We start from the raw sequence: 24,986 nt of genomic DNA on the forward strand, positions 1-24,986 counted from the left end.
CAAAATATGACTGATCCACAGAATCCACGCAATTCCAATAAAACCTCCAATTTTTTTATGCTTGACTTAACATATAAATAGATAAGAAAAGGGCCGAGAATAATCAATAACCAGTACATTCCTTACCTGATAAAAAATTATAAAGCCATAATAACTAAGGCAAGAATAAAGTAGTCGAGTAACAGATAAACTTGCCAAAACTAAAGGGCCAGAAAGGGACCTCCCGTGAGTACATGAAAATGGTGGGAGCACTGATGGTGCAGACAAATGTGGAGAGGATGGCCACTTCAAGGTGCTGCTTATTCCTGTTAGGAAACAAAACAGAACCCTACCTCACAGAAGATGTAAAAACCAATCTGAGCTGCCTTAAAGGCTTGTATATGAAAAACAAAACTATTAAACTTTTAGAAGAAAATATAAGAGTGTCTTATAATCTTCGGATAAAAGGGATTTCTGCAACAAGACACAAATGACAAACCACAAAGTTAAAAAGCAATAATTTTGATTATATTAAAATAATCTTTTATTCATCAAGACATCACGAAGAATGAAAGCCTCATAGCGGGAGAAGATACATTTAACCAATATAACCAGAGAGGATTAGTATCTAGAATATATAAAAAAACTTCTAGGGACACCTGGGTGGCTCAGTGGGTTAAAGCCTCTGCCTTCGGCTCAGGTCATGATCTCAGGGTCCTGCGATTGAGCCCCACATTGGGCTCTCTGCTCAGCAGGGAGCCTGCTTCCTCCTCTCTCTCTGCCTACTTGTGATCTTTGTCTGTCAAATAAATAAATAAAATCTTAAAAAAAAAAAAACTTCTGAGATAGATATGAAAATGACAAACAACTCAAGAGAAAAATGGGCAAAAGATTTGAACAGACACAAAAGAAGTAAAAATGGCATCACGCTATATGAACCTTCAGTCTCTTTTTCTTTATTTTTTTTTAAGATTTTTATTCATTTATTTGACAGAGATCACAAGTAGGCAGAGAGAGAGGAGGAAGCAGCTCCCTGCCGAGCACAGAGCCCAACGCGGAGCTCGATCGCAGGACCCTGAGATCATGACCTAAGCTGAAGGCAGAGGCTCAACCCACTGAGCCACCCAGACGTCCCTTTCAGTCTCTTTCTTAAAGAAACAAACTCAAACCACCAAATGAGAAAACACTACTTACCTCCTAGAATAATAAACAGTGAACAGCCTAACTATTATCAAACTGGATACTGTCCAAACGGATGCTTTCTTACCTTGTAATAGGCCTTTGCATTGTTAAAAAGCAGCTGGAAGTCAGCCGTCAGCAGATTAACATCATCATACTCTTCCATTTTTAGCTTTTGTTGGATTTTCATCAAATCAATGGGCTGTGAAACCACTTCATAATAGTCTGGTTGATTTCTGTTGTAATTTTTTTAAAAGGGTATTAGTCCAAAGCCCATATAAAGTTATATTTCAAGACTACTTGTGGTCATGCCCAACATTCCAAGGTATAGAACATAATAGACTTACTCCCATTATTAGAACTAAAAGAGAGCAACAAAAGCCAGGTGCATCTGCAAGCTCTTTTCTAAGTATATATTAGCAACATGAAAACCTAACATAACATCTGTGATGGATATTTATATGCTAAATATTTAAGATTTAGGGCACCAGAACTAAAACAATGTCACCCAGTATCTTCTGCAAATGAAAATAACTTACCTTTTGTAGAGTTCAACAGTGGCTGAAAAGAGATTCACATTTCAAAGCTCTCTACAAACTTACAAAATGGATTGTCTCTTCACTTAGTGACCACACAACTTTTTCTGCCAAGTACTATCAAGTGTCTATTATATATACTGCTCTAATATCAATTATTAAACTTATAGAGGAGAAAGATAAGGTCATTGGCACAAGGAGCTTACCAAAGATAAGAGGGTATAAGGCATAAACATGACCAAACTATTAAAAAAAAAAAAAAAAAACCCTAACACATAGGTATGATAAATAAAAACATCAGGACATTGATTATCTCTTGAGGGGAGGGATAATTAGGGTCACACAAGAAACTTTAAAGGTGGTTATAAATGAGAATTTCTTTCTTTCTTTTTTTTTTTTAAGGATTTTACTTTTTTACTTTATTTATGTGAGAGAGAGAATGAGAGAGAGCATGAGAGGGGAGAAGGTCAGAGGGAGAAACAGACTCGCTCCTGAGTAGGGAGCCTGATGTGGGACTTGATCCCACATGACCTGAGCTGAAGGCAGTCATCTAACCAACTGAGCCACCCAGGTGCCCCATAAGTGATAATTTCTTAAGTTGGGTTTTGGGTTCATGGATGTTTATTATTATTAATCTGTTTTTTTCTTATAAAAAATTTTTATTTAAATTCAATTAATTAACACATAGTATATTTTTAGTTTCAGAGGTAGGTGGAGCTCAGTGATTCATCAGTTGTATGTAACATCCAGTGCTCATTACGTCACTTGTCCTCCTTAATGCCCATTACCACCTGGGGCTTTTTCCAAATGGAATTTCATGAGACAAGTAAACCTCCTGAAAAATTATTTCAGTGACTATTTCTCTCAATTCTCCCTCAGGGGTAGGTAGTTAACTCCATTCCAGAGGTATAAGAAATAAATTATTACATACAAAGAATGTCATGTCATTAAGGCTTTAAGCTCTCTTGGGACCTTGGCTGACATGTTATAGCCATATATGTAGGATATAGTTAATTTTTAAAACCTTTGTTATTCTGACACAGAATCTGCAAGAAAGAGATAAAGCATGTTTTCTGAACCATTTGAAGGTCAGCTGCTGACATGAGGTCCTATTGCCCCTGAATAATTAAGTATTTCCTATAAACAAGGACCACAGCTCAACCACCAAAATCAGGAAACTGGTAACTGTTCCAAAAGTTCTGTAACTGTTCTCAAAGTGTCCTTTATAGCCAAAGGATCAAGCCCAGAATCGTGTGCTGCACTTAGTTATATCTCTTTAGTTTCTTTTGTTCTGAAACAGGTCCTCAGTCTTTCCTCAACTTTTAGGGTCTTGATACTTTCAAGTAACTATGGGCCAGTTATTTTATAGGGTGTCCCTCAATTTAAGTTTGTCTATTTTCCTGACGAATGAACGCAGGATGCGCTTCAGCAGGACTGTGACAGAAATGATGCTGTGCTCATCACACTGTCTCCTATCAGGTGGCACACGATTTCAACTTGTCCCAGTATTTTGGGTGAGGCTCATGCTGATCGCTGATTACAGTGGTGTCTGCCAAGCTTCTCAACTGACCAAGTTATTGTTTTTCTCTCTGTACTTTATGGAGTGTTACCTCCAGACTATGAGCCCATTCCTAATCAATTTGCTCATTTATTTATATCAATATGGATCCCCAGATTCCTACTTGGAAGTCATTAAAACCCATGACATTAATTATTCTGATGCTCCAAGTGCTCAAAGATGGGCCAGGAGGCATCCTCACAAGATGGTTTGTATTCTCTACATGCTTCTGACATGCTCCCATCACCCTCTGAACAGCTGCTTACTTTTTGGCAGTCTAAGATGGTAAGGTTCATCTTATACTTTCCTTGCCCTTAAAATCAGTGATTTCCCCAAAGAACTCTAGTTCCTTGCAATGATAAATGGTATTTAAAAATGAAGTTTGAGGTGCTGGATGTGCTCACATATACTGGTGTGTTACTGCTCTCAGGCTGTCTAAATGGACAAAGCTAGGGACAGACATACTCATTTATATCTACATTTCTAGTATCTAAATATGCTGGGAAACATGAATTCACACCAACATTTCTAATTCCAATCCTACACCACAGAGTTTGATCTACTTTCCTTTTTCTGCTTGTACTCCCTTTCTCAGATAATGAGAAGCCCGAGTCCTATTACTGACAATGTATTTACATACATGATTGGTCTTCTGTGTATAACCCATCTCCTCTTGCTGCTATCTACCTCCACCCCATAATGCTTCTCCTCTCCTCACTAAGGCTATGACCCCCTGCCCTGGGCTAGGCCACACCCCATGCGGACCACTGACCCATGACAGACCACTGCCACCACTACATCATCCTCCCTCCGCTTAGGCCTCAGCATGCTGTGCCAGGAAGTCCTTCAGCATAAACCCCTGTTTACCACGCCCAGGTTCTGACAATCCGTGATGTGTGATATTGTTACTACCCACAACCCTCCCCACCACACCGCACCACCTGTCTTCCCAACAGATGCCAAGTTTGCTCAGTCTCACCTAATGGCTTTTGGATTAAATTCTTTAGGAAGGGAAAAGAAAATGAAAAATAGATTGAGTTTTTTTTTTAAAAGCTCTTATCAATTATTTATGATTTTAGTGAACTATGAAATTAAGTATGAGGAGTAAAAGGAGTACTCATTCTGCTATTTGGAGAAAGTATAGGAACATAAAGGTCTTGGTGAGTAATAACAAAGGACCATCCAGGCCTAATGCTGCTGTTGTCAGTGGTGCCAAGGGACCTTCTCAGGGTGAGCTTTAGGGCTTTGTTAACCTGATGTCCACATGGCTCTCTCCACCTGGGCCCGATGGGCCATAGTCCACTCTGCTCCTTGCTGAGGCTGGACCTCAGCAGCCTCTCAGGCTTGGGGGATTATCTTTAGACAACTGAGAACCCAATGAGGACATGACCCTCAGAAGAACATTCTCTCCCAGAAGCTCTGTGAGAGGGCTCCTTGCAAACATTTTCAGACCTACCACAACAACAAAAGGGAGATCAGAATCCCAACATTCCACTCTACATGATAAGGTCGACACAAGGACCTCTGCTTTTCAAAGTAAAAGAGTTCTACTAATTTTTCCCACCTAAATCAACATGCAAAAAGAGCATAAGATAATAAAAGTTGTCCCTGCCGCATCCAGAGATAAAAGCACTATTAGTATTCTTCCCGACCTCCACGCCTACGTATACACAAACAGAATTGTGCAGGTACACGTTCTTGCCTGAAGAACAGCTTTTCTCCTTCAACAAAAGGCGAGGGCACCCTGCCATGATATGGCCGCTGAACAGCCAAATCACAACCGATTCTTAGAACCAGGTAAGTGAGAAATACTGGGCCTGATATGCAGAACCTGCTGGCTACCCCCAAACACATTTTCCTTTATCCCCAGGATGGCAGCATTCTGAGCTGCTATGTGACTACTAATGAGCATCTTCTGAGCCTTGCTGCAGCTAAGTCCTGGCCAATACAAGAGCTGAAGTGTACCATATCCAGGTCATATCCTTAACATGCCTTCTTCACCCAGGGGCTGGAGGACAGCTATGGTGGTGAGCCATCTCAGACCATGTAGACAGGAGTGACACCCCAAGGACAGCAGAGGAAAGAGACGGTACCCAGGCCCTGAGGACTTTAAAGAACAAAAGTTTTATTTGAGAACAATTTTTCTTGTTTCAGCCACTGTTAATTTGGATGTCTTAGCATAAGTAGCTTAATAGACTAATCAAAACAAAGTCTCAAATGCTCAAAGATTCACAGTTGTGTACCTCTGAGAATTATGGCTTCCCACAAACTCTTAAGAAAACATACACTTTCCACAGAGGAGTACAGGTGCCCTCAGGCACGGCACTGGGGGAGGGCAAGCAGTGCTCACAGGGTATCGCAGTTTGGAGGCTAGAAGACAGTGCACTAGCTCCCCAAAGCCTGCTGGTGGGAAACAGGCAGCAGAGGGCAGTACTTTTCTACGAGGAGTTTGTGTAGTCCAGTATGCTGCTGCTCCTCTCTACAGCATACTGGTTAAGAGCACAGGTTCTATAATCAGAAAGCCTTGAGTATACATCTTGGTTATCCTTTAGTAGTTCTGAGAACTTGTATAAAAGTTCTAATCGATAAACCACAATAATAATACGTTAATACTTCTCAGGTTTAAACAATATAAGGAAGTGCTTGACATTGTGTCTAGCATGTGGTAAACAATAAATATTTTATTATCATATGCTAATTAAAGGACAACTTTTAAAAGACCGTTATGATAAACCAACTGAAATGTGGAGACAGTTACCTCATTTTAAAAAGAACCTTTCTTTTCTGGCCATGACTAATTCACATCCTTTAATTCAAGATGCTGATACTGCATTCTTAATGGCTCTGCTCTGTGGGGTGAAAAGTCTGACTTGAGCTCCACCTTTATCCACTGTGGCATCAACAATCACGAATGGATCTAGATCTTTAGTTAACTCATTGTACTCGTTTCCTAAAGCTGCTGTCACAAATTACCACAGACTTAAGGGCTTAAAACAACACAAATTTTATTATCTTACAGAAGTTCCAAATGGGTCTTGCTGGGGTAAAAAGCAAGGTGTTGGTGTCCCTTCTGGAGGTTTTAAGGAAGAATCTACTTCCTCATCCTTTCCAGCTTCTAAAGGCTGCCTGCATTCATTTGCTTGTAGCCCCCTTCCTCCATCTTCAAAGTCAGGAGTGTAGCATCTTCAAGTCCCTCTCTAACTCTGACTCTTCTGCCTCCCTCCTCCCTGTTTAAGGACGCTTACACTGAGCCCATCTGAATAATTCAGGATAATCTCTCCAAGTCAAAGTTTAGTTGATAAATTTAATTTTTCTCTAGCATGTAATCCAACATATTCATAGATTCTAGGGGTTGAAACATGGACCTACTTGGGGGCCATTATTCTGTCTACCACACTTCAGCATGTTTTCAGAATAGCTTCAACTGACAGAGTAGTGGGGAATAGTGATGTTATTTTGATAGCAAGAGAGGAAAGAAGATCTAGTCAGGGAGAACACAGCCTCTACAGGGAGGTGTGTGCAATGTGCATATTGGGCCAATAATTTGTTTTGCTTCACTGGACCATGGAAGTCAAGCCCAAAAGTATGGGGACAAAGAAAAAAAGCAAAATGAAAATAAGGATTTTGGCCTCTGTATATTTCAAAAACTGATTCCTTTTAACAATGATGGCTACAACTTCACTGCTATGTTAAAGACTGTAAGTAATTTTTAAAAATATGCTTCATTCTTAAGGACATAAAGAAGAACATAATAAACCCAAAATAAGCAAGAGGAATAAAATAATATACAAAGCAGAGATTAAAACAAAAACAAAAACAAAAACAAGGACAATAGAAAAAAAAACCAATAAAGCTAAGAGTTGGTTTTTTTAAAAGATAAACATAATTGACAAACCCTTATCTGGATGAACTAAAAAAAAAAGAAGACTCATATGAAATCAGAAATGAAAGAGGGGACATTACAACTAATGCCACAGAAATAAAAAGGATTATAAAAGAATACTGTATACCAATAAAATAGACAATCGAGAAGAAATGGATAAATGCCTAGAAACACACAACCTATCAAAACTGAGTATGAAGAAACAGAAAACCCAAACAGACCTCTAATTAATATAGAGACTAAATTGGTAATCAAAAGAACAACTAAAGGTTACCTGAGTGGAGATGGTAAGGGGAAGGGTGAAAAAGGTGATAGGGATTAAAGAGTATACTTATTGTGATGAGCACAGAGTAATATACAGAATTGTTGAATCAGTATATTGTACACCTAAAACTAATTTAACACTATGTTAACAATATCAGAATTAAAAAAAAAAAAAAATCTCCCAGCAAAGAAAAATCCTGGACTTTTGGCTTCACCAGCAAATTCTAGTGAACACTTGAAGAACTAACATTAATCCTTCTCAAACTTTTCCTGAAAAATTGGAGGAAAAAGTTACTTATTTTGTGAAGCCACCAATACCCTGATACCAAAGCCAGCAAAGACACTACAAGAAAAAACTACAGACCAACATCCTTTATGAACGCTGATATAAAAATCCTCAACAAAGTACCAGCAAAATGAATTGAGCAGCATATTAAAAGGATTATACACTATAAACAAGAGGGATTTATTCCTGGAATTCAAGGATGATTCAACCTATGAAAACTGAGAAAGTAATACATCACAGTAACAAATGATGGAAAATAACCAAGCGATCATCTCAACTGCTACAAAAAAGAATCTGACAAAATTCAATAATAGCCTTTCATGATAAAACTCAACAAATTAGGTATAAATGGAAAGTACCTCAACATAATAAAGGCCATACATGAAAAGCCAACAGCTATCATCATACTCAACTTGGTGAAAGACTGAAAGCTTTTCCTCCAAGTTTAGAAATAAAACAAGGATGCTTGCTTGCACCACTTCTTTTCAACATATTACTGGAAGTCCTAGACATAGTAGTTAGGCAACAAAAAGAAAAGGCCTCCCAACTGAAAAGGAAGAAGTAAAATCATCTCTGTTCATGGATGACATGATCTCATATAGAGAAAACACTAAAGGTTCAAAAAATTTAACAGCAGAATAAGTGAATTCAGCCAAGTTCCAGTATACAGAATTAACACACACAAAAATCAGTTGCATTTCAATATACTAACAGTGAACAATCCAAAAAGGAAGAAAACAATTCACAACAGCATCAAAAAGAATAAAAACTTACAAATAAATTAAACAAAAAGGTGAAAAACTTGTACACCGAAAACTACACATTTCTGTTAAGAAATTAAAGACACAAATAAATGGTAAGATAGCTCATGTTCATGGGGTAGAAAAGTTACATATTGTTAAGACACCAATACTCCCAAAGCTATCTAAAGATTCAGTGCAACACCTATCAAAATCTCAACAGCACTTTTTGCAGGAACAGAAAAATCCATCCTGAAATCCATATGGAATTTCAAAGAGCCCCAAATAGCCAAACCTATCCTGAAAAAGAACAAAGTTGAAGACTGTACTAGGGTTCTTCAGAGAAACATAACCAATAGGAAATATACACAAACACACACATATGTATATACACACACAGACACAGGGAAGAGATTTATTACAGGAACTGTCTCATGTGATTATGGAGGCCAACAAGTGTCCAAGACCTGTCATCTTCCAGGGAACCAGAAAAGTCAGTGGTATAATTCAGTATGAGTTTGAAGGCCCAAGAACAAGGAGCTCTGAGATCCAAAGGCAGGAGCGGATGATGTCTCAGCTCAGAGAGCACCAACTCATCCTTCCTCCCCACTTTCGTTCTTCTCAAGGTCTCAGGGGATTGGATGGTACCCGACTGCATTGGTTAATGCCATCTTCTTTACTTAGTCTCCTATCCAGATGCTCATCTCTTTCAGAGACATCTTTATAAACACATATCTGGGCATCCCTTACCCCAGTCAAGCTGACACATAAAATTAACTATCACGAGGACTGATTTCAAAACTTACTACAAAACTACAAGTTTGACAAGGATGTGGAGAAACTAGAACCCTTGTACACTGTTGGTGGGAATGTAAAATGGTGCAGTGACATGGAAAACAGTATAGTCGTTCCTCAAAAAATTAAATATTGAATTACTGTAATATCCAGCAATGCCACTTCTGCGTATATATCCAAAAGAACTGAAAGCAGCATCAAAGACGTATTTATATGCCCGTGCTTACCGCAGTATTCCTCACAAGAGCCAAGAGGTAAAAGCAACTCAAGTGTTTTATCAATGGATGTGTAAATAAACAAAAGATAGTATATCCATACAATGGAATATCATTCAGCCTTAAAAAGGAAGGAAATCCTGTCATACGCTACAACATGGATGACCCTGAAACCATTACGCTAAGTGAAAGAAGTCACAAAAGACAACCACGGTATGATTCCATTTACATAAGACCCTGAACATAGTCCAATTTAGAGCAACAGGAAGTGTAATGGTGACTGCCAGGGGTTGGGGGCAGGAGGAAAGGAATATAGAGTTTTGTAATGGGTACAAAATTTCAATTCTGCAATTTGAAAAAGTTTTGGAGATCTGTTATATAACAATATTATTCATATTGTTATATAACAGATCTCCAAAACCCTTAATGATCTGTACACTTAAAAATGTAAAATGTATGAATTTTATGCCATATTTTACAATTAAAAAATTTTAAAAAAAGCTTCACTACATCTTGACAAAAACTAAAATCTGGACCCCAGTATCCTTTAAACCATTCCTTCCAGCGGAGAACTCTATTACGAAACACTGTACACATGGACCCAGGACCAAATCCCTCCCACTCACCTTCCAACTCACCTTCGTTTTGGTGCCCTAATGAAGAGCTCACAGAGGAGCCTGCCCTGCTCATCCTTATAGTCTCGGATGGTATTGTACAGCTCATGGCATACAGCAATCTATACATGGGAAAAGTGGAAAAAAAAAATCACCAGAAAAAAAAATCATCAGAAATGAACAGAAAGCCAGTGTAGGTATAAGGATCATCCTTAATAAAAACATATCCATAAAAGGCAAGTAGAGAAGAAAATGGACAAATCCCCCAATTCCCCACAGAAACCCAAGTCTGAAATATGCTGACAATATTTCCTTATTTAAATAATTTAACTGTTTAGGGGTGCCTGGCTAGCTCAGTCAGAAGAGCATCTGACTCTAGATCTCAGGGTCATGAGTTCAAGCCCCACACTGGGTACAGAGATTACTTAAATAAAACTTTAAAAAAAATTTAAGTGATTAAACATCTTGGTATCTTTCATCAGATTTATACTACTTGTGACTGTTTTGTTCTCTTAATCTAAATCGGTTCATATCACTCTCTTGGTTAAAGTCATTCAAAAGAGGAGCTTTTTACTACTGACAGAATAAAATCTAAACTCCTAAAATTGACCATGGAGAATGCAGAGTAACTACATCTGGGCATCCCGTAGCCCAGTCAAGCTGAAACATAAAATTGCATCTGGGCAGACTTTGCCAGTCTCCTTCTTCCTCTTGACCACCTTTCTCTATAATCACACCACAATAAACCCATTCCTAACCCAGCACCTCTGCACTGGGTCCCTCTGCCTGGAATACCCCTTTCCAGTTCTGTGTAGGGCCAGTGCCTTCCCATTACAGAGAAACCCCTCAAGGTTTGGGCCTGAGTAGCTGGAATCACCCAAACTTTTTTTTCTTAGCATTTATCATTAGCTGAGGGTACTTTATTATCTATATGTCCATCCGTTTACAATCTGCTTCTGCCACACTAAATCTAGGCTCCACGTGAGAAATTGGCTTGTCCCCAGCCTGCCTCTCTGCCTACTTGTGATCTCTCTCTCTGTGTTAAATAAATAAATAAAATCTTTTTAAAAAGTTCTCATTATAAAGAAAACAACATTTTGGGGGGAATCATCTATAGGTGAAGATGGATATGAAACTAATTGTGGCTTCATGTCATAATATACATAGATCAAATCAATATAGTGCACACCTTGAACTTACACGGTTTTAGATGTCAACTACATCTCAATAAAACTAGAAAAAAAATTTTTTAGAAGATTTATTTATTTATTTGACAGAGAGAGAGAGAGAGCGCACACGCACACACAAGTAGGCAGAGAGGCGGGGGGGGGGGAGCAGGCTCCCCGCTGAGCAGAGAGCCAGATTTGGGCTCGCTCCCAGGACCCTGAGATCACGACCTGAGCCAAAGGCAGAGGCTCAACCCACTGAGCCACCCAGGTGCCCCTAGAAAAAAATTTTTATTCATATTTCTATTACAATGTCTACCATTCTCTGATCTGTAGAATTCTAAGTCCTTTGGTTATTTTTAATTAGAATTAGGTACTTCAGCAGATTACACTTTTTCATCAAACAGAAATACCTTTTCATCAAAACAGAAATAACTTTATGCAAATTTCTTATTCTAAATACATTCTGAGTAATTACTTTTTTTGAGAATTCTTAAATATTTATTTTATTTTTAAAATGCATTACTCGGGGGTGCCAGGGTGGCTCAGTCGCTTGGGTGTCCGATGCTTGGTTTTGGCTCAAGTCATGATCTCATGGTTGCGCCACATCAGAATCCACATGCTCAATGTGGAGTCTCCTTGTCCCTCTCCCTCCCCTTCCTGCCCCCCCCCGCCCCAACTCGCTCACTCTCTCTCTAAAATAAATGACGTTTTTAAATAAAAAGGTATTATTAACCATAACTGACATACAATATTATATGTTTCAGGTGTACAACATAGTGATTCAAGAATACTATACATTGTTCAATGCCCGCCATAGTAAGTATAATCCCTATCTGTCACCATATAATGTTATTACAGCATTGTTGACTATATTACTTATGCTGTACTTTTTATCTGTGACTTATTTATTTATTTTTTAAAAATATTTTATTTATTTATTTGACAGAGAGAGATCACAAGTAGGCAGAGAGGCAGGCAGAGAGAGAGGAAGGGAAGCAGGCTTCCTGCTGAGCAGAGAACGCGATGTGGGGCTCGATCTCAGGACCCTGGGATCATGATCTGAGCTGAAGGCAGAGGCTTTAACCCACTGAGCCACCCAGACGCCCGACTTATTTATTTTATAACTGCAAGTTTGTACCTCTTAATCCCCTTCAACTATTTCATCCACCCTCCACCCACCATTATTTCTTAATATTAAATTATATTATAACTATTAAGACTACTGGCTAAATATATGCTTTACATAAAAAAAAGATTAAGACTATTAAGCCAGAGGAAAAACAAGTGGTGAGGCCTTGCATCTTAACTGCTTATCATTAAAGGAAGAGTAGGAAAAGCAGGAAGAAACTGTGTGATGCGAGTTACTCACAGGATCTACAGTTGGAAGATTGGAAAGTCTCCTCCTTTTCCTGCTTGGACCTGGTGTGGATACAGAATGGTGCCCGTCATCAAAGTCCCCGCTGACACTACTGGATGGGGAAGTAGCTCGTCTTCTCTTGGAACCCATGGAATCCAATTTCTTCTATAAGAAATAATTGGCCATGTTCTTATACTTAAATTTAGACACTGCCACCAAGCCCTCAGCTAGGCACTTGCTACCCAGATTCTGGCTCACTAAGGAGGATATTTTAACTGTTGTAAGGCAAGTTAACTGTCAGTTTTTTCAGTGGAAGTTCTGGACCTTGTTGCTTCAGCCCCTTCACTTACCAGAATGCTACACTTTTAACTCAGATGGGGCAAATTCAACAAAATTTTACCCATCGTATGTCACCACATTTGAGTGACCCAATCGTGTCTGGTCCCAAATTTACTCCTCACTGGACTTTGACAATCTACATGTAGGGGTACACCAGCATGGAGGTACTGATCTCCTCAGCCCCTGAGGCAGCCAGGAATAGAAGCCCCAAGGCAGTCCCCTCTGGGGTCAACAGCTTCATCTGTTTTCCCAAGTGTGTCTAACAACTCTGATCATTTTCCAGGTGGGTCATGATGTGGAAAAAAATAGTAATCAGTGCCTGAGGCAAAGGAGTAGTGCCAAAGTGTAGGGGACAGAGGACAATTAACCTTCTAGCATTTTAGATGAATTCTAAAATTAACACACTCCATTCATTAAAGAAGGCCACAAAATATATCCCTGAAAAACACTTAATGTGACTTACCATACCTATGTCAAAGTAGTAAAGCCGTTTTGAGACTTTTCTGTCAATCAGACTGACCCCCTTTTCAGTTATATGAGGTATTCTATCCCCATGAATTCTGAAATCATAGCTTTAAGTTTCAGCAGATGATCTGGAATAGTACCTCAGAGGGGAACTTTTAGATCCTAGTTGGCCTTCCAGAAACACATCAATATTTGCTGTCAGGGAGGCTGTCTAGTATCTAATGTTAACACAACTTTACAAATGTACACATTTGACTGTAACACAAAAAATGCAACCACTGAAATGATCTGCCACAGCTAGAGGGCAAGGGTATATACCTGAGAAGGTCCTATAATGCTTATACAATTTAACAACAGTATCAAATAGTATACTGTGATTTCAAAGGTCTGTCTCCAAAACTAAAAGAAAAAACTGATTCCTGTTTCACTCATCAACGTTCAATGTCGGTAAACTAAGACACCAGCAGCTGAAAGAATGGATTGTCGGTGGGCACGGAGAGAAAAACTAGGGATCTCCAGGGAACACAAAGGAGGAGCAAAACAAACCAACAAATAGAACATTCTGGTAACCAACTAAGAAACAAGAGGAGTCTCCTATTTCTTCCTCTGAACTATGGTCCACATGGTATTTAAAAACAGCCTACCATGACAGTACTCCTTCCTCTCGCTTTGGTTATACAGTACGTTAGTTTACAATTAGCGACAGCTAAAAGGTTCAAAGGGCTTAAGCCAAGGACAGCCAAGTGTTGTTGATTTTATTTTGTTTCATAAAAGGCTGATAAACCGGTCTCAGCTCATTAAGATGAAGAAACGAAGGACCTTGGTAAACAAGCTATGACAAGGACACAAGTGAATCTGATGAACGTGACAAGGGAAACTTTATGGAAAGGATAACAAAACTTAAGTGGAAGGGAAGAGGCAAGGAAGGACAGAAAAGAGAAAAGGTGTAGATGGTCAGTAATTTACCAGCTTTACCAGAGCACAACCAGCGCCTCGAAAAGCCAGTCTCCTCATTATGTCTGAAGGCCAAGTGAAGCCAGTGGGAGAAGGCAGGGCTTTAGAAGTGCTGATGCAGTGTTAATATATTCAAAACTGAAAGAGAAGAACAAGGCAGAGAAAGGGAAAATAAAAAAGAAAGGTCAGAAGAAGTAAAAATGAGTACGAGTAGATAGAAAACATTCAAGTAGAACTGCTACAGAAAGACAAGAGAACTGGAGAAAATAGCCGTATCGGTTCTCTTGTGCCAAACTGCTGAAAGGCTCAGGCACTAACAGTACCTGACATTTCTTTCCATTTTAAAACCAAACGCTTTTCATATGCTTAAAGATGGCTCACTGGGATTCCCCTTTACTCACATGGAATGACTGTCAATTCCAGGAATGAAGCATGCCTGCCCAAATGCCCCCTAGTCAGTAAGAGCAGAGTTCAATCACAGAGCTGGAATGGAGAGTGAACACATGTGGAAGGCTCACATGTGACACCGAGTGTTGGCAAGCTGGAACAAACCAAGAATGGCTCATGTGAACAGAGTCTGGAAAACTCCACCCTCTCTAAAAAAAATTCAGAGAAAGACATTTCTTTCCAAAAGTCCTATTGGCATTGGAGAGACACCACACACAAATTTAAAGAAATTAAAAACAAAGTCTTCAATCATTTTGGCAGGTGAGCAAAAATTATTTTCGGAAATAATCCACTGAAAAGCAAACGACAAAAACTGTATATTGTTGGTGTATATATACCAGTTTAGACCACACAATATCCAAAACTCCTGAAATCATTAACTTTCTTTGGTAAAACAAGAAAAAGATGCAACTTAAGGATAATTTTCAATTATTTTCTTATCCGGAGGACATATTTTTAAACGCATTTGAAAGTCTGACAACAAAGGCAATGTGGCCAGGTAGGTGGGAGAAGCAACAGGACTTGACCTCAGAAGACCAGAATGTGAGTCCCAAGTCCTCCACTTCGAATGATCTGTTTGATGTTGCTTGAGTCACAACCTCTCAGAGCTGTTTCTTCACTTCTAAAATGAGAACAGTCAGGTGGGCATATCTGCCTTAGATTATTCGGGTTGTGAAATGTACATGAAATCACTTTGAAACTTCAAAGCACAACAAAGAAGTTTCAACTCTAGGATTAACTACTCCCTGGGAAAAGGAATAGCACTTTATTCATTTTTGTAGCTCTGGCTTATAGAATTGTAACTGGTACATAATGAATGATCAATTCAATAATAAACACATTCAAAGTACACACAAGTGGGGCATTAAAAAAAGTCTTTGTGGTCTAAAAGGACTGTGAGCATCCCTTTAGCAATTCTTTTCCCATGAAGAGGAAATAGATTCTGGAGCTAAAATACAAGTTTTAAAATGGCACCGATTACAGTCACATGTCCAAAAGTCTGACAACCAATAAATTACAGTGGACACTAATGAATAATTTTAAAATGTGCAACTGGGAAAATATTGACTCATTAAACCCACATGGTATATTTTGATAGTATAAAAACTTATCATACTCTCCTGTATTTCTCGTGATACTCAATACTGTAAGACATGCTTAGAACAAAAATCTTGAAAAACAGGATTTGAAGGGGGAAAAAAATAATTCTTCCTTCTAGAAAAAGAAAAAAACCTTAACACTGCCATCCACAGCTTTTTATATTTATTCTATGCCTTAGTTGCCTATTTGTTAAGCAAAAGTGTTAAGCCATATGTATTGTTTCACAACTTGTGTTTTAACTTAGGATTCTTCCAAATCAACATTCCTCCCCATGATATTTAATGGCTATCGTATATATACCATATATACCACAATTTACTAATCTTGAGGTTTGGGGTAGAATATTAATATTTGAGGTACTTTGTACACCCAAAGCCAAAGAAAGCGATCAAGGCCCTTCCATTTGTCCATGCACATTTTTGTTACTGATTTAAATTGGAAAGACTTTTTCAAAATTGGAAATACTTTTTTTTTCAAAAAGTATTCAAAAGATGCTTTCCTATCTTCCTTCGAATCTTAAAATACCCACGATCTGTTAACAAACAAAAAAGCAAAATCATACTGCTCTTAATGGATAAACATCACTTCAAAATCATTTTTGAGGAGTCCTAGTTTTTAGGAATGTAAGTTAGTAAGAATGTTTTATTCCAACATATGTTCTACAGCCATAGTAATAATTTCTGTATCTGCTATACTGTGTATTTGCCAATTGTTTTTCAGTATTTCTTCTACATTTTGCCTATCTTATTTAAATCATCAGTATCTGCTCTATCACAACAAAACTATGCTTCTTTCGGAAAAAAAAAATCTTGAGAGGTGAGAAATTATTAAAAACTAGGAAACGTACAGTTTTAAAATATCGATTTTGTGTGTGTGTGTGGTGCTGCAAAAAGAGAAGATACTTAAATATCTAGCCTCTACTATAAATACAAGTCCCATTGATAAAAACATTCGATCTGAACACAGTCATTTAGAAAATGTAAAAAAATAAAAAATTAAGACAAAATTTTTAACTAGTTTGAGTTTGAGTCCGAACCGTCAAGAAACAACAAAATAAAGGAGGCCCTGACCTGCGGAAGAAATGAAAGACTTCCCGGACCTGTCACTGGTTCGGGACTAAGGGAAACGTTGACAGCTTTGAAGCTGCCCGCGACCGAGTGCTCGGCCAGCCGCAGGGGCGGGAAAGAGGGAGCGGGGAGTTTCCGGGCCGTAGCGCGCCTTTGTCCCGGCCGGCAGGTGCGGCAGGCTGCCTGGCCGTCCCGACGCCCGCCGCCGTGCCCCGCCCCGCGCGCCCGGCCCGACCGGCGCGTCCCCACGGCCGGGGCGGGGCCTCCGCCGCTGCTCCCGCCCGCCCGGGCCCACACAAAGGCCCGGCAGCCGGCCGAGAAGGAGCGGCCCCGCCCGCCCCGGGCCCGGCCTTACCCAGCCGCTCCGCCGCCTGCAGCCCCGGCCGCGGTCACCGACCGCCGCGCCCCGCCCCGTGGCCGCCACGGCTGCTGCTATTGCTCCTCCGGCTGCGGCCGCTGCCGTCGCTCCAGCACCCGCCGCCCTCACCGCCCTCACCCCTCCCGGTGCCGCCGCAAAACCAGTCCCGCGGCCGCCAAGCGAACCCGGCTCCGCACGACACTGCGTGCGCGCGCACGCGAGCGGGCGGCGGCGCTCTTTACGGCAATAGCGTCAGTGCGTGGCGCTCGAGCTTGGCCGCAATTTACACGTGGCTGTGTGGGACGTGGGTTGCTGCTGCTGCCTCTACAGTCACTGCCGGCACTGTCCTTGTCGCTACCAGAATGAAGCGACCGAGTGAGTGGGATCGGGGAGCGGGTGTTGAGGGGCCTCTGTCTCTGAGGGTCAAGGAACCACCGGGGCGTTCTTCTGTGGGAATGGGGGAGCCTCCGGATAGGCCGTCATGCTGGTCGCCAGTAGAAGCGAGGGTCGTAAGGCCACACGCTGACCGCCGGCCTGTTTTGCGAAAGGTAGACAAAAGTGAGGATCACTGGGGCGCCTGGGTTGTTTAGTCTGGTAAGCGTCTTCCTTTGGCTCGGGTCATGATCCGGAGTCCTGCGATCCAGCCTTGCGTGGACTCCCAGCTCAGCGCGGAGTCTGCTTCTCCCTCTGCCTCTTACCTTCCGCCTCCTCTTATTCTCTGTCAAATAGATAAAATAAACAGGGAGTTTTTGACGAAGAAAGAGAGAGTACAAGCTGGGAGAGGGAGAAGCAGGCTCCTCCGTGAGCAAGGAGCCGGATGGGGGACTCATCCCAGCATCCTGGCGTCATGACCTGAGCCAAGGGCGGACGCTTAACCGACTGAGCCACCCAGGCGCCCAGATAAATAAAACCCTTAAAGAAGAAAAAAGGGAAGATGAGGTCTGGGTCTCCTGCCTAAACAGTGTCTGAGACAGTTGCGGCCCAGGATTTTCCTCTCTTGGGCCATGTTCAGTCTGGCACTGGCCAGGTCTGAGAGCCAATTCTGAAATCCACTGTTCCGCCCTAACTTGTGATTCATGGTGTGTGCTAGGGGTGCCCGGGTGGCTAGTGGGTTAAGCCTCTGCCTTCAGCTCAGGTCATGATCTCAGGGTCCTGGGATCCAGCCCCACACTGGGCTCTCTGCACGGCATGGAGCCTACTTTCCCCTTTTTCTCTGCCTGCCTCTGCCTGCTTGTGATTTCTGTCTGTCAAATAGATAAATAATCTTAAAAAAAAAAAAAGTGCCTGCCCTTTGGGGTCACATGCTTCTGAGAGTGATTTTAGTCTTCTGTGGGAAGAGGGGGAGTAAGGAAGCTGGGCTCTGGGCCAGATATACTGAGTCAAGTTGTCGGAGGTTTTAGAATGGCCTATATTTACTATCCACCACATATGATTCTTAAATTAGGTTTGAGAGTTGATTAATTGCTAAATAGGAAAAGTGATGTGACGACACCCCCCCAAGCCCAGTCACTAAAAACGAAAATGGATCACTTGTGTCTAATCGTTTTGTGATGGGTTTCTTTGCAGAGTTAAAGAAAGCAAGTAAACGCATGACCTGCCATAAGCGGTATAAAATCCAAAAAAAGGTAAGCGTTGTGCTTTAAAGAGCTACATTAAATATAATGCTAAACTCATTTCTGTCCCACCTCTTCTCCACTAGGAGGTTTGGATTAATAGGATTTCACCTTATGAATTTGCAGTTAAATAGACTGTGTGTGGGCACAATCTTAGACATCAGGAGTATAGCTGTAGGAAAGTGCAGTAATTTGGTGCTAAGTCTGTAAACTCTGATCAACATGTTAATGTCTGCAGAGAGTCTCCTGATGACATGTTTTTGCTGCTTTATACATAAGTAAGTATGTTCTTTGTGTTGTTACAGTTTAACTCTTCTAGGTTATCTTATAGGTATAACCAAGTTTAGCCAGATACTGATAAAAAGAATTTTTATAATAGGTTCGAGAGCACCATCGAAAATTGAGGAAGGAGGCTAAAAAACGGGGTCGCAAAAAGCCTAGAAAAGACCCAGGAATTCCAAACAGTGCTCCCTTTAAAGAGGCTCTTCTTCGGGAAGCTGAGCTAAGGAAACAACGAGTAAGATATGTTAATTCAAACTTTGACCAAGTGGTGTGTGGGTATGTGTAGCTTTTCAAAATAAAATAACACCAGATTGCTTGGGCTCACCCATTTCTCTTACGGCTTGGACACAGCTTGAAGAACTAAAACAGCAGCAGAGACTTGACAGGCAGAAGGAACAGGAAAAGAAAAGAAAACTTGAAACTAATCCTGGTGTTAAGCCATCTAACTTGGAACCTGTGAAAGAGGTATGATTTAAGTGTCTTTGTGAATGAGAGTTCTGACGTAGAAGTAAAAACACATACCTAGGGCAGGGACAGCTGTGCCTCTTGAACAGTAAGACAATTCCAACTCTTACTAATAGAAATACCACTTGCAGTGCCCCTAATTAGCCATGGAAGATAGAGAATCAGGTTGTACCTGAGGTGCTTATTTTGTGTACTTTTTCCCTTGTCTTTACCTTGCAGGAATTCGGGCAGGGCAAAGCTAAGGACAAACCCAAGTCCGGCAAACAAAATCCGAAGAAGTTGTATTGTCAGGAACTTAAAAAGGTATTTTAGTCTAGGTTAATGTCTAAAAATGGTAGCGAGGTTGAGAAGACTAGAGTCATTCTTTTTCTGACACCAGCCCTGTAAATGTGGAAGTGGAGTTCACTTGAGCTAGATGAATCCTTCAGCAAGTTGACTTACCCTGTTTTGTTTTGTTTTTGTAAAGATTGAGAGAGAGAATGGGCAGGCAAGCAAGGGACGGAGGGAGAAGGAGAAGCAGGTTCCCCGCTGAGGAGGGAGCCCTAGTAGTAGGGTGCATGGGGGGGGCTCGATCCCAAGACCCTGAGATCATGACCTGAGCCAAAGGCAGATGTTTAACTGACCAAGCCACTCAGACACCCGAGTTCTCCTGTTTTTTAGTTTGTTTGTTTGTTTATTGATTGTGGTTTATTCTGATTAGAGCCTTTTTTGTTTAGCTAAAGGAAACATTCTTAAGGTTCAAAATTTTTGCACAGGAACAGTTCCCTATAAGCATGTTTTACAAAAATGTTACTTTGTGTTAAAGTAACATGTTGATAGTGTGGTTTTTAAAATAGAGGAAAATACATTCCAGCAAGCAGTGTGGAAAAAATACTCTGTTGAAACCTAAGTGAAGGAAGTCAGGGGTTAGAACTCCTATTCCCAATACCCATTTTCCCAAGGTTACTTCCTTATGACTAGACCATGATTGCTGCTCAGCAGCTCCTGGCAGGCCAGTGGGGCCTGTCAAACTACATAATTCAGTATTAGAGTATAATTCAGTATTTACTTTTCAAATCCACTTTCATGGGAGACCAGAGGCTGCCAAGCAAACCTGTATTTTACTTTGCTGTGAGAAAGGATGAACATGCTAACATTCTTCATGTCAAAGTGAAAATGTAAGACCCAGCTCTGAGCTTACCCTCTTGCGAAGTGGAAGATGCCCGTACACTCATACGGAGGGTGTTGCCAGAGCAAGGGATCCTCCTCTGATAGTTTCTGCCTTTCCAGGTGATTGAAGCCTCAGATGTTGTGCTGGAGGTGTTGGATGCCAGAGATCCTCTTGGTTGCAGGTGTCCCCAGGTAGAAGAGGCCATTATCCAGGGTGGACAGAAGAAGCTGGTACTTATATTAAATAAATCAGGTGAGCAAAAGGGGATGCCTTTTATGTACCAGTGCACTAGTGAGGTATGAGGAAAACATGTGACCAGTCTTACTTTCACTGAAGACTGATAAGATCCAACTCTGACCTCAATAAAGCCAGTGCATATGGTCTTGTTGCTAAAGACAGTGCTGGGCAGTGGGATGGAGGTATTTTCTATAAGCAATAATAGGTTTCTACTGGTTTGGTTTTGTTTTCTTGGCCATTCAGTACTTACTATCTTGTCTTATTTAAGAGTCTGAGTTTCTCTACTTAGCTTACTGCGCAATGTACTGGACCTAGGAAGTGATGGTAGTTTGCCATATTCCCCACATCTGCATAATGTCCGTATATGACGATATGAGGTGCACTTAGGAAGTACTGGTTTGAGCATCAGGGCCAGAAAAACCCAGAATGCCATCCATAGTACTGTTGGTCACTCTCGGGTAAATACCTGGAAACGCTCAGGTAATTTACATTCTGGAAACATAATTCTAGAGTTAAGTTAGTAGAGTCATAATCTATAGGTTGACTTAATTCTGAAGGGTGAGTAATGCAGAAGGGAATCGAAGAAATACTGAGGTATAGATCCTGAACTTGGTTAAGGTAAGGACAGCATGGCAGGGAGTTTACCCTCTTTCCATTTTCCACTTAAATCCTTCTGAAGAAACTGAAGAGACAAGAGTAAAATCCAAAGTTTATCAGATAGTGCATATTCATGTCAACAGAGTGACCAAACTGGGGTGTGTGTTTTATTCCTAATCCCTATTAGATTTGGTACCAAAGGAGAATTTGGAGAACTGGTTAAATTATTTGAAGAAGGAATTACCAACAGTGGTGTTCAGAGCCTCAACAAATCTGAAGGACAAGGGCAAGATAGTCAAGGTACTCTTTTCGGTCCGTGGTGGGAAGTATGGTTCTTTCAGATTTTGGATGGCTGAAATATGATGAGTATATAAAATCTTGATTAAAAAATGAGAACTCATAAGATCCAACTCTGATTTCATCCAGAGATAATCTGAAAGATAATAGTGTGGTGATTTTAATAGCTGGGCTCTGGAGCCAGATTGCTTGGGTTTTATTTGGTGGGGTATCAGAAGTAGTTAAATTAATTACATGGAATTTTAGCATTTGAAGGTAAGGAAGAGAGCTCCATTCCAAAGCGAAGTCTGTGTTGGAAAAGATGGCCTTTGGAAGCTTCTCAGAGGTTTTCAGGAAGCTTATGGCAAAGCCATTCAGGTCGGAGTAATTGGTGAGTTTCATTTCTTATCTCTTACTTGCCAAGGTTTTACTCATGTTAACAGTGTATTGAGTTGGTGCTCAGTAAAGGGCTTGTTCAAACATTAGCTTCTTACCCACTTCACCGAACACAAACAAACTTTAATTGCTGCTTATTTCAGTGCTGTGCTATGCACTGTAGGAGTTTGGCTTCTGAAAGCTGGTTTGTTTGAATTAATCATCTTTTCCTGCTCTGATTGCTTGTGCAAGAAATGAAGATGCTAAGATTGGTCTTAGTGTTTAAGTGAAGACACTCAGATCCAACTCTGATCTTGCTGCAAACATCAGGCAAACCCAAAATAAGGCAATGAAAATTACCAATACATAATCTCTCATCCTATGGATTTCCCATTTGTAGGTTTCCCAAACGTGGGGAAAAGCAGCATCATCAATAGCTTAAAACAAGAACGGATATGTAATGTTGGTGTATCCATGGGGCTTACAAGGTAAAAAGTGAGTTTTTCCAGAATTGTGATATTTCATTATAGATGAGTAAATTTTTTTTTTTTTTTTTTTGGATAGCTCAAGGAAGACCATTTTCTGTTTCTTTCTTTAGAGGTGTCCGTGAAAAGAGCAGGGATAAGTCCGTGCTAGACTTAGGGAAGAACTGATTAGTGTGGAATAGCTCCCATCTAGTTTCAAAGACAAGCAAGTAGATTGAGAGAAGGGGAAACTGCCTCAGAAGAAGGGATGCTTGACCCCAACTCTGAATTGAAGTCAGCCAGGTGGAGGGGAAATTTTCATGGCAGAGCAGACAGCGTGTGAGGTCAGCATGTAAGCTGTACCGTGTGTTTGTCTTCAGTAGGGGAGGAGCACTGTTAGCGTTTCCGATAAACATGAAGCCGATGATGAGGAACCGGATCTGACAGACTGTGCTGAGTTTGTTCAATCCAACCCTGAGCTTCGTGTTGTCTCTCATCCTCCAGGGAAACCAGTGCTCCCATGAGTTACCATCCCTCTTGTTCCAGGTGCATGCAGATTGTCAGCCTGGACAAACAAATCACCGTCCTAGACAGTCCAAGTTTCATCGTGTCTCCACTGAATTCTGCCAGCGCACTTGCTCTGCGAAGTCCAGCAAGTATTGAAGTGGTGAAACCAGTGGAGGCTGCTAGCGCCATCTTGTCCCAGGCCGATGCTCGACAGGTAGAAGAACCCCCCCCCCCCCCGCCTTCCATTGCGCTCTTTTTCATCATAAGCATTTTAAGTAGAGGATTTTCAAGATTTTTTTTACTCTATCAGATGAATGACATTTTCAGTTTTTCTTCTTTTTTTAAAGGTGGTACTGAAATTTACTGTTCCAGATTTTAAGAATCCTCTGGAATTTTTTACATCCCTTGCTCAGAGAAGAGGACTGCACCGAAAAGGTGGAAGCCCAAATTTAGAAGGTGCTGCCAAACTGATGTGGTCAGAGTGGACAGGGTAAGACTTCTTTCTTTTGGCATTTTGAGGATCACATGGAATGAAGTAACTGATTTTTGACAAATCTTGTGTTGAATACCAGTGCCTCCTTGGCTTACTATTGCCATCCCCCTACATCCTGGACTCCTTCTCCACATATTAATGAGGGCATTGCAACCAACATGATACAGGGCCTTAATCTGGAAGAACTGGAAAAGAACAATGCACACAGCATACGTAGTAAGTTTTGTGTTTAGTCTTCACTGGCTGACGGGCCAGAAAAAGGTCTCCTCTATTTACATGAGCACTGTGTTTCTTCCCTAGCTATCAGGGGTCCTCGTTTAGCCAGTAGCATCCTTTTCCAGTCTTCGGGTCTGACAAATGGAATAATTGAGGAAAAGGACATACCCGAAGAACTGCCAAAACAGAAAGAGAAGCAGCAGCAGGAGGAGGGGGAGGACTACAGTGACCAGGAAAGTGTTGAAGAAGCTGCTGTAAGTATGTTGCCTGAGTTGCTTAAACTGAAGGAAGTTTTCTAGCATTATAATGTCTAACAAATGGGAAGGGGCTGAAGGGAGAAATTCAACAGTATGTAACAGATTACCCCCCCCCCAAAAAAAAAAACACCAAAAAAACCCCTTAAGATTTAGGTGTTTAAGTCTTGCAATCATTAGTTTCAGTTTTGTGCATCCCATTATGTGTACCTTCCGGGTCTTCTTCCAGATACGCCATTCCTTGGATTAATGGCAGACAAGGGTTACTAATGTCATACTATTTCTCTTTGTCCCACAGGAAAAGAGCTCAGACATGTGTGGGGCAGAAGAGGACTGGGAGGCACTGCCTGAAGAGTCTCAAGCAGGTGGGGCAGCTTGGGTGGAGGGATTTACTAACAAAGCAGCATGGTATCAAATTGCCTATTTTTTAAAAATCTCTTTTCTTTTCTCCAATATAGATGAGTCAGCACTATCTTACATCTCAGATAAAATGACTGAAGAGGAAGATGATGCTTATGACTTCAGTACAGACTACGTATAATAGTCCTTTCATAAGGTGGCTTCTTAGCATTTTGAACAGACTGCTAAGCTGTTATATTGTGTGTGATGGACCAGTTTGTTGTACAGTATGATGTAAACTGTAAATTTTGTAAATATGTATATTTTTTTAAATATGGCAATTAAAAAAGTGTCTTAAGTTCTATAAGAAGAGAATTCCCCTCTTATACAGTGAGTGAATAGAAGCATAATT

The 24,986-nt window shown here is 40.8% G+C and overlaps 2 protein-coding genes and 3 non-coding genes across 30 annotated transcripts in view; 4 read left to right on the forward strand and 1 right to left on the reverse strand.

Moving 5' to 3' along the window:
- The window catches only part of PBRM1 (polybromo 1), a 129,215-nt gene extending 111,746 nt beyond the window's left edge, over nt 1-17,469 (reverse strand). For 4 of the 26 annotated variants that reach the window (XM_059389913.1, XM_059389904.1, XM_059389910.1 and 1 more), the window contains exons 1-5: nt 17,304-17,457; nt 14,346-14,471; nt 12,588-12,740; nt 10,074-10,171; nt 1,247-1,394 (exon numbers count right to left, since the gene is read on the reverse strand). In XM_059389913.1, the coding sequence (XP_059245896.1) occupies nt 1,247-1,394; nt 10,074-10,171; nt 12,588-12,740; nt 14,346-14,393 (447 nt within the window). In that variant the 5' untranslated portion in view covers nt 14,394-14,471; nt 17,304-17,457. Of the gene's footprint in view, nt 1-1,246; nt 1,395-10,073; nt 10,172-12,587; nt 12,741-14,345; nt 14,472-17,303 lie in introns of all 26 variants that reach the window. The other 22 variants (XM_059389903.1, XM_059389909.1, XM_059389890.1 and 19 more) reach the window with 16 other exon arrangements.
- A 104-nt stretch (nt 17,470-17,573) lies between these two features.
- GNL3 (G protein nucleolar 3) lies at nt 17,574-24,940 on the forward strand. Its single transcript, XM_059389918.1, has 15 exons — nt 17,574-17,681; nt 18,873-18,931; nt 19,299-19,436; nt 19,553-19,666; nt 19,886-19,969; nt 20,936-21,068; nt 21,838-21,950; nt 22,194-22,317; nt 22,702-22,789; nt 23,312-23,486; nt 23,620-23,762; nt 23,845-23,981; nt 24,066-24,235; nt 24,534-24,600; nt 24,694-24,940. Exons 1-15 carry the CDS (start codon nt 17,669-17,671, stop codon nt 24,774-24,776), a joined length of 1,641 nt encoding a protein of 546 aa, XP_059245901.1. The 5' UTR covers nt 17,574-17,668; the 3' UTR covers nt 24,777-24,940.
- On the forward strand, nt 21,110-21,186 carry LOC132012754 (small nucleolar RNA SNORD19). The gene has a single exon (XR_009402735.1). It is a non-coding gene; the product is annotated as a small nucleolar RNA SNORD19 (small nucleolar RNA).
- On the forward strand, nt 21,997-22,078 carry LOC132012761 (small nucleolar RNA SNORD19B). Its single transcript, XR_009402742.1, has one exon. It is a non-coding gene; the product is annotated as a small nucleolar RNA SNORD19B (small nucleolar RNA).
- LOC132012757 (small nucleolar RNA SNORD69) lies at nt 23,177-23,253 on the forward strand. The gene has a single exon (XR_009402738.1). It is a non-coding gene; the product is annotated as a small nucleolar RNA SNORD69 (small nucleolar RNA).
- Nucleotides 24,941-24,986: the final 46 nt, after the last annotated feature.

This window comes from Mustela nigripes, chromosome 2 (assembly GCF_022355385.1).
Source record: "Mustela nigripes isolate SB6536 chromosome 2, MUSNIG.SB6536, whole genome shotgun sequence".
In the NCBI taxonomy this organism is placed as follows: Eukaryota; Metazoa; Chordata; class Mammalia; order Carnivora; family Mustelidae; genus Mustela; species Mustela nigripes.

Excerpts from the sequence above, each read along its gene's own strand:
- GNL3 (XM_059389918.1), top strand. Across the intron at positions 19,970-20,935 it reads ATTGTCAGGAACTTAAAAAG|GTGATTGAAGCCTCAGATGT; the intron begins GTATTTTAGTCT and ends CTGCCTTTCCAG. Across the intron at positions 21,951-22,193 it reads ACAAGGGCAAGATAGTCAAG|CATTTGAAGGTAAGGAAGAG; the intron begins GTACTCTTTTCG and ends ATGGAATTTTAG.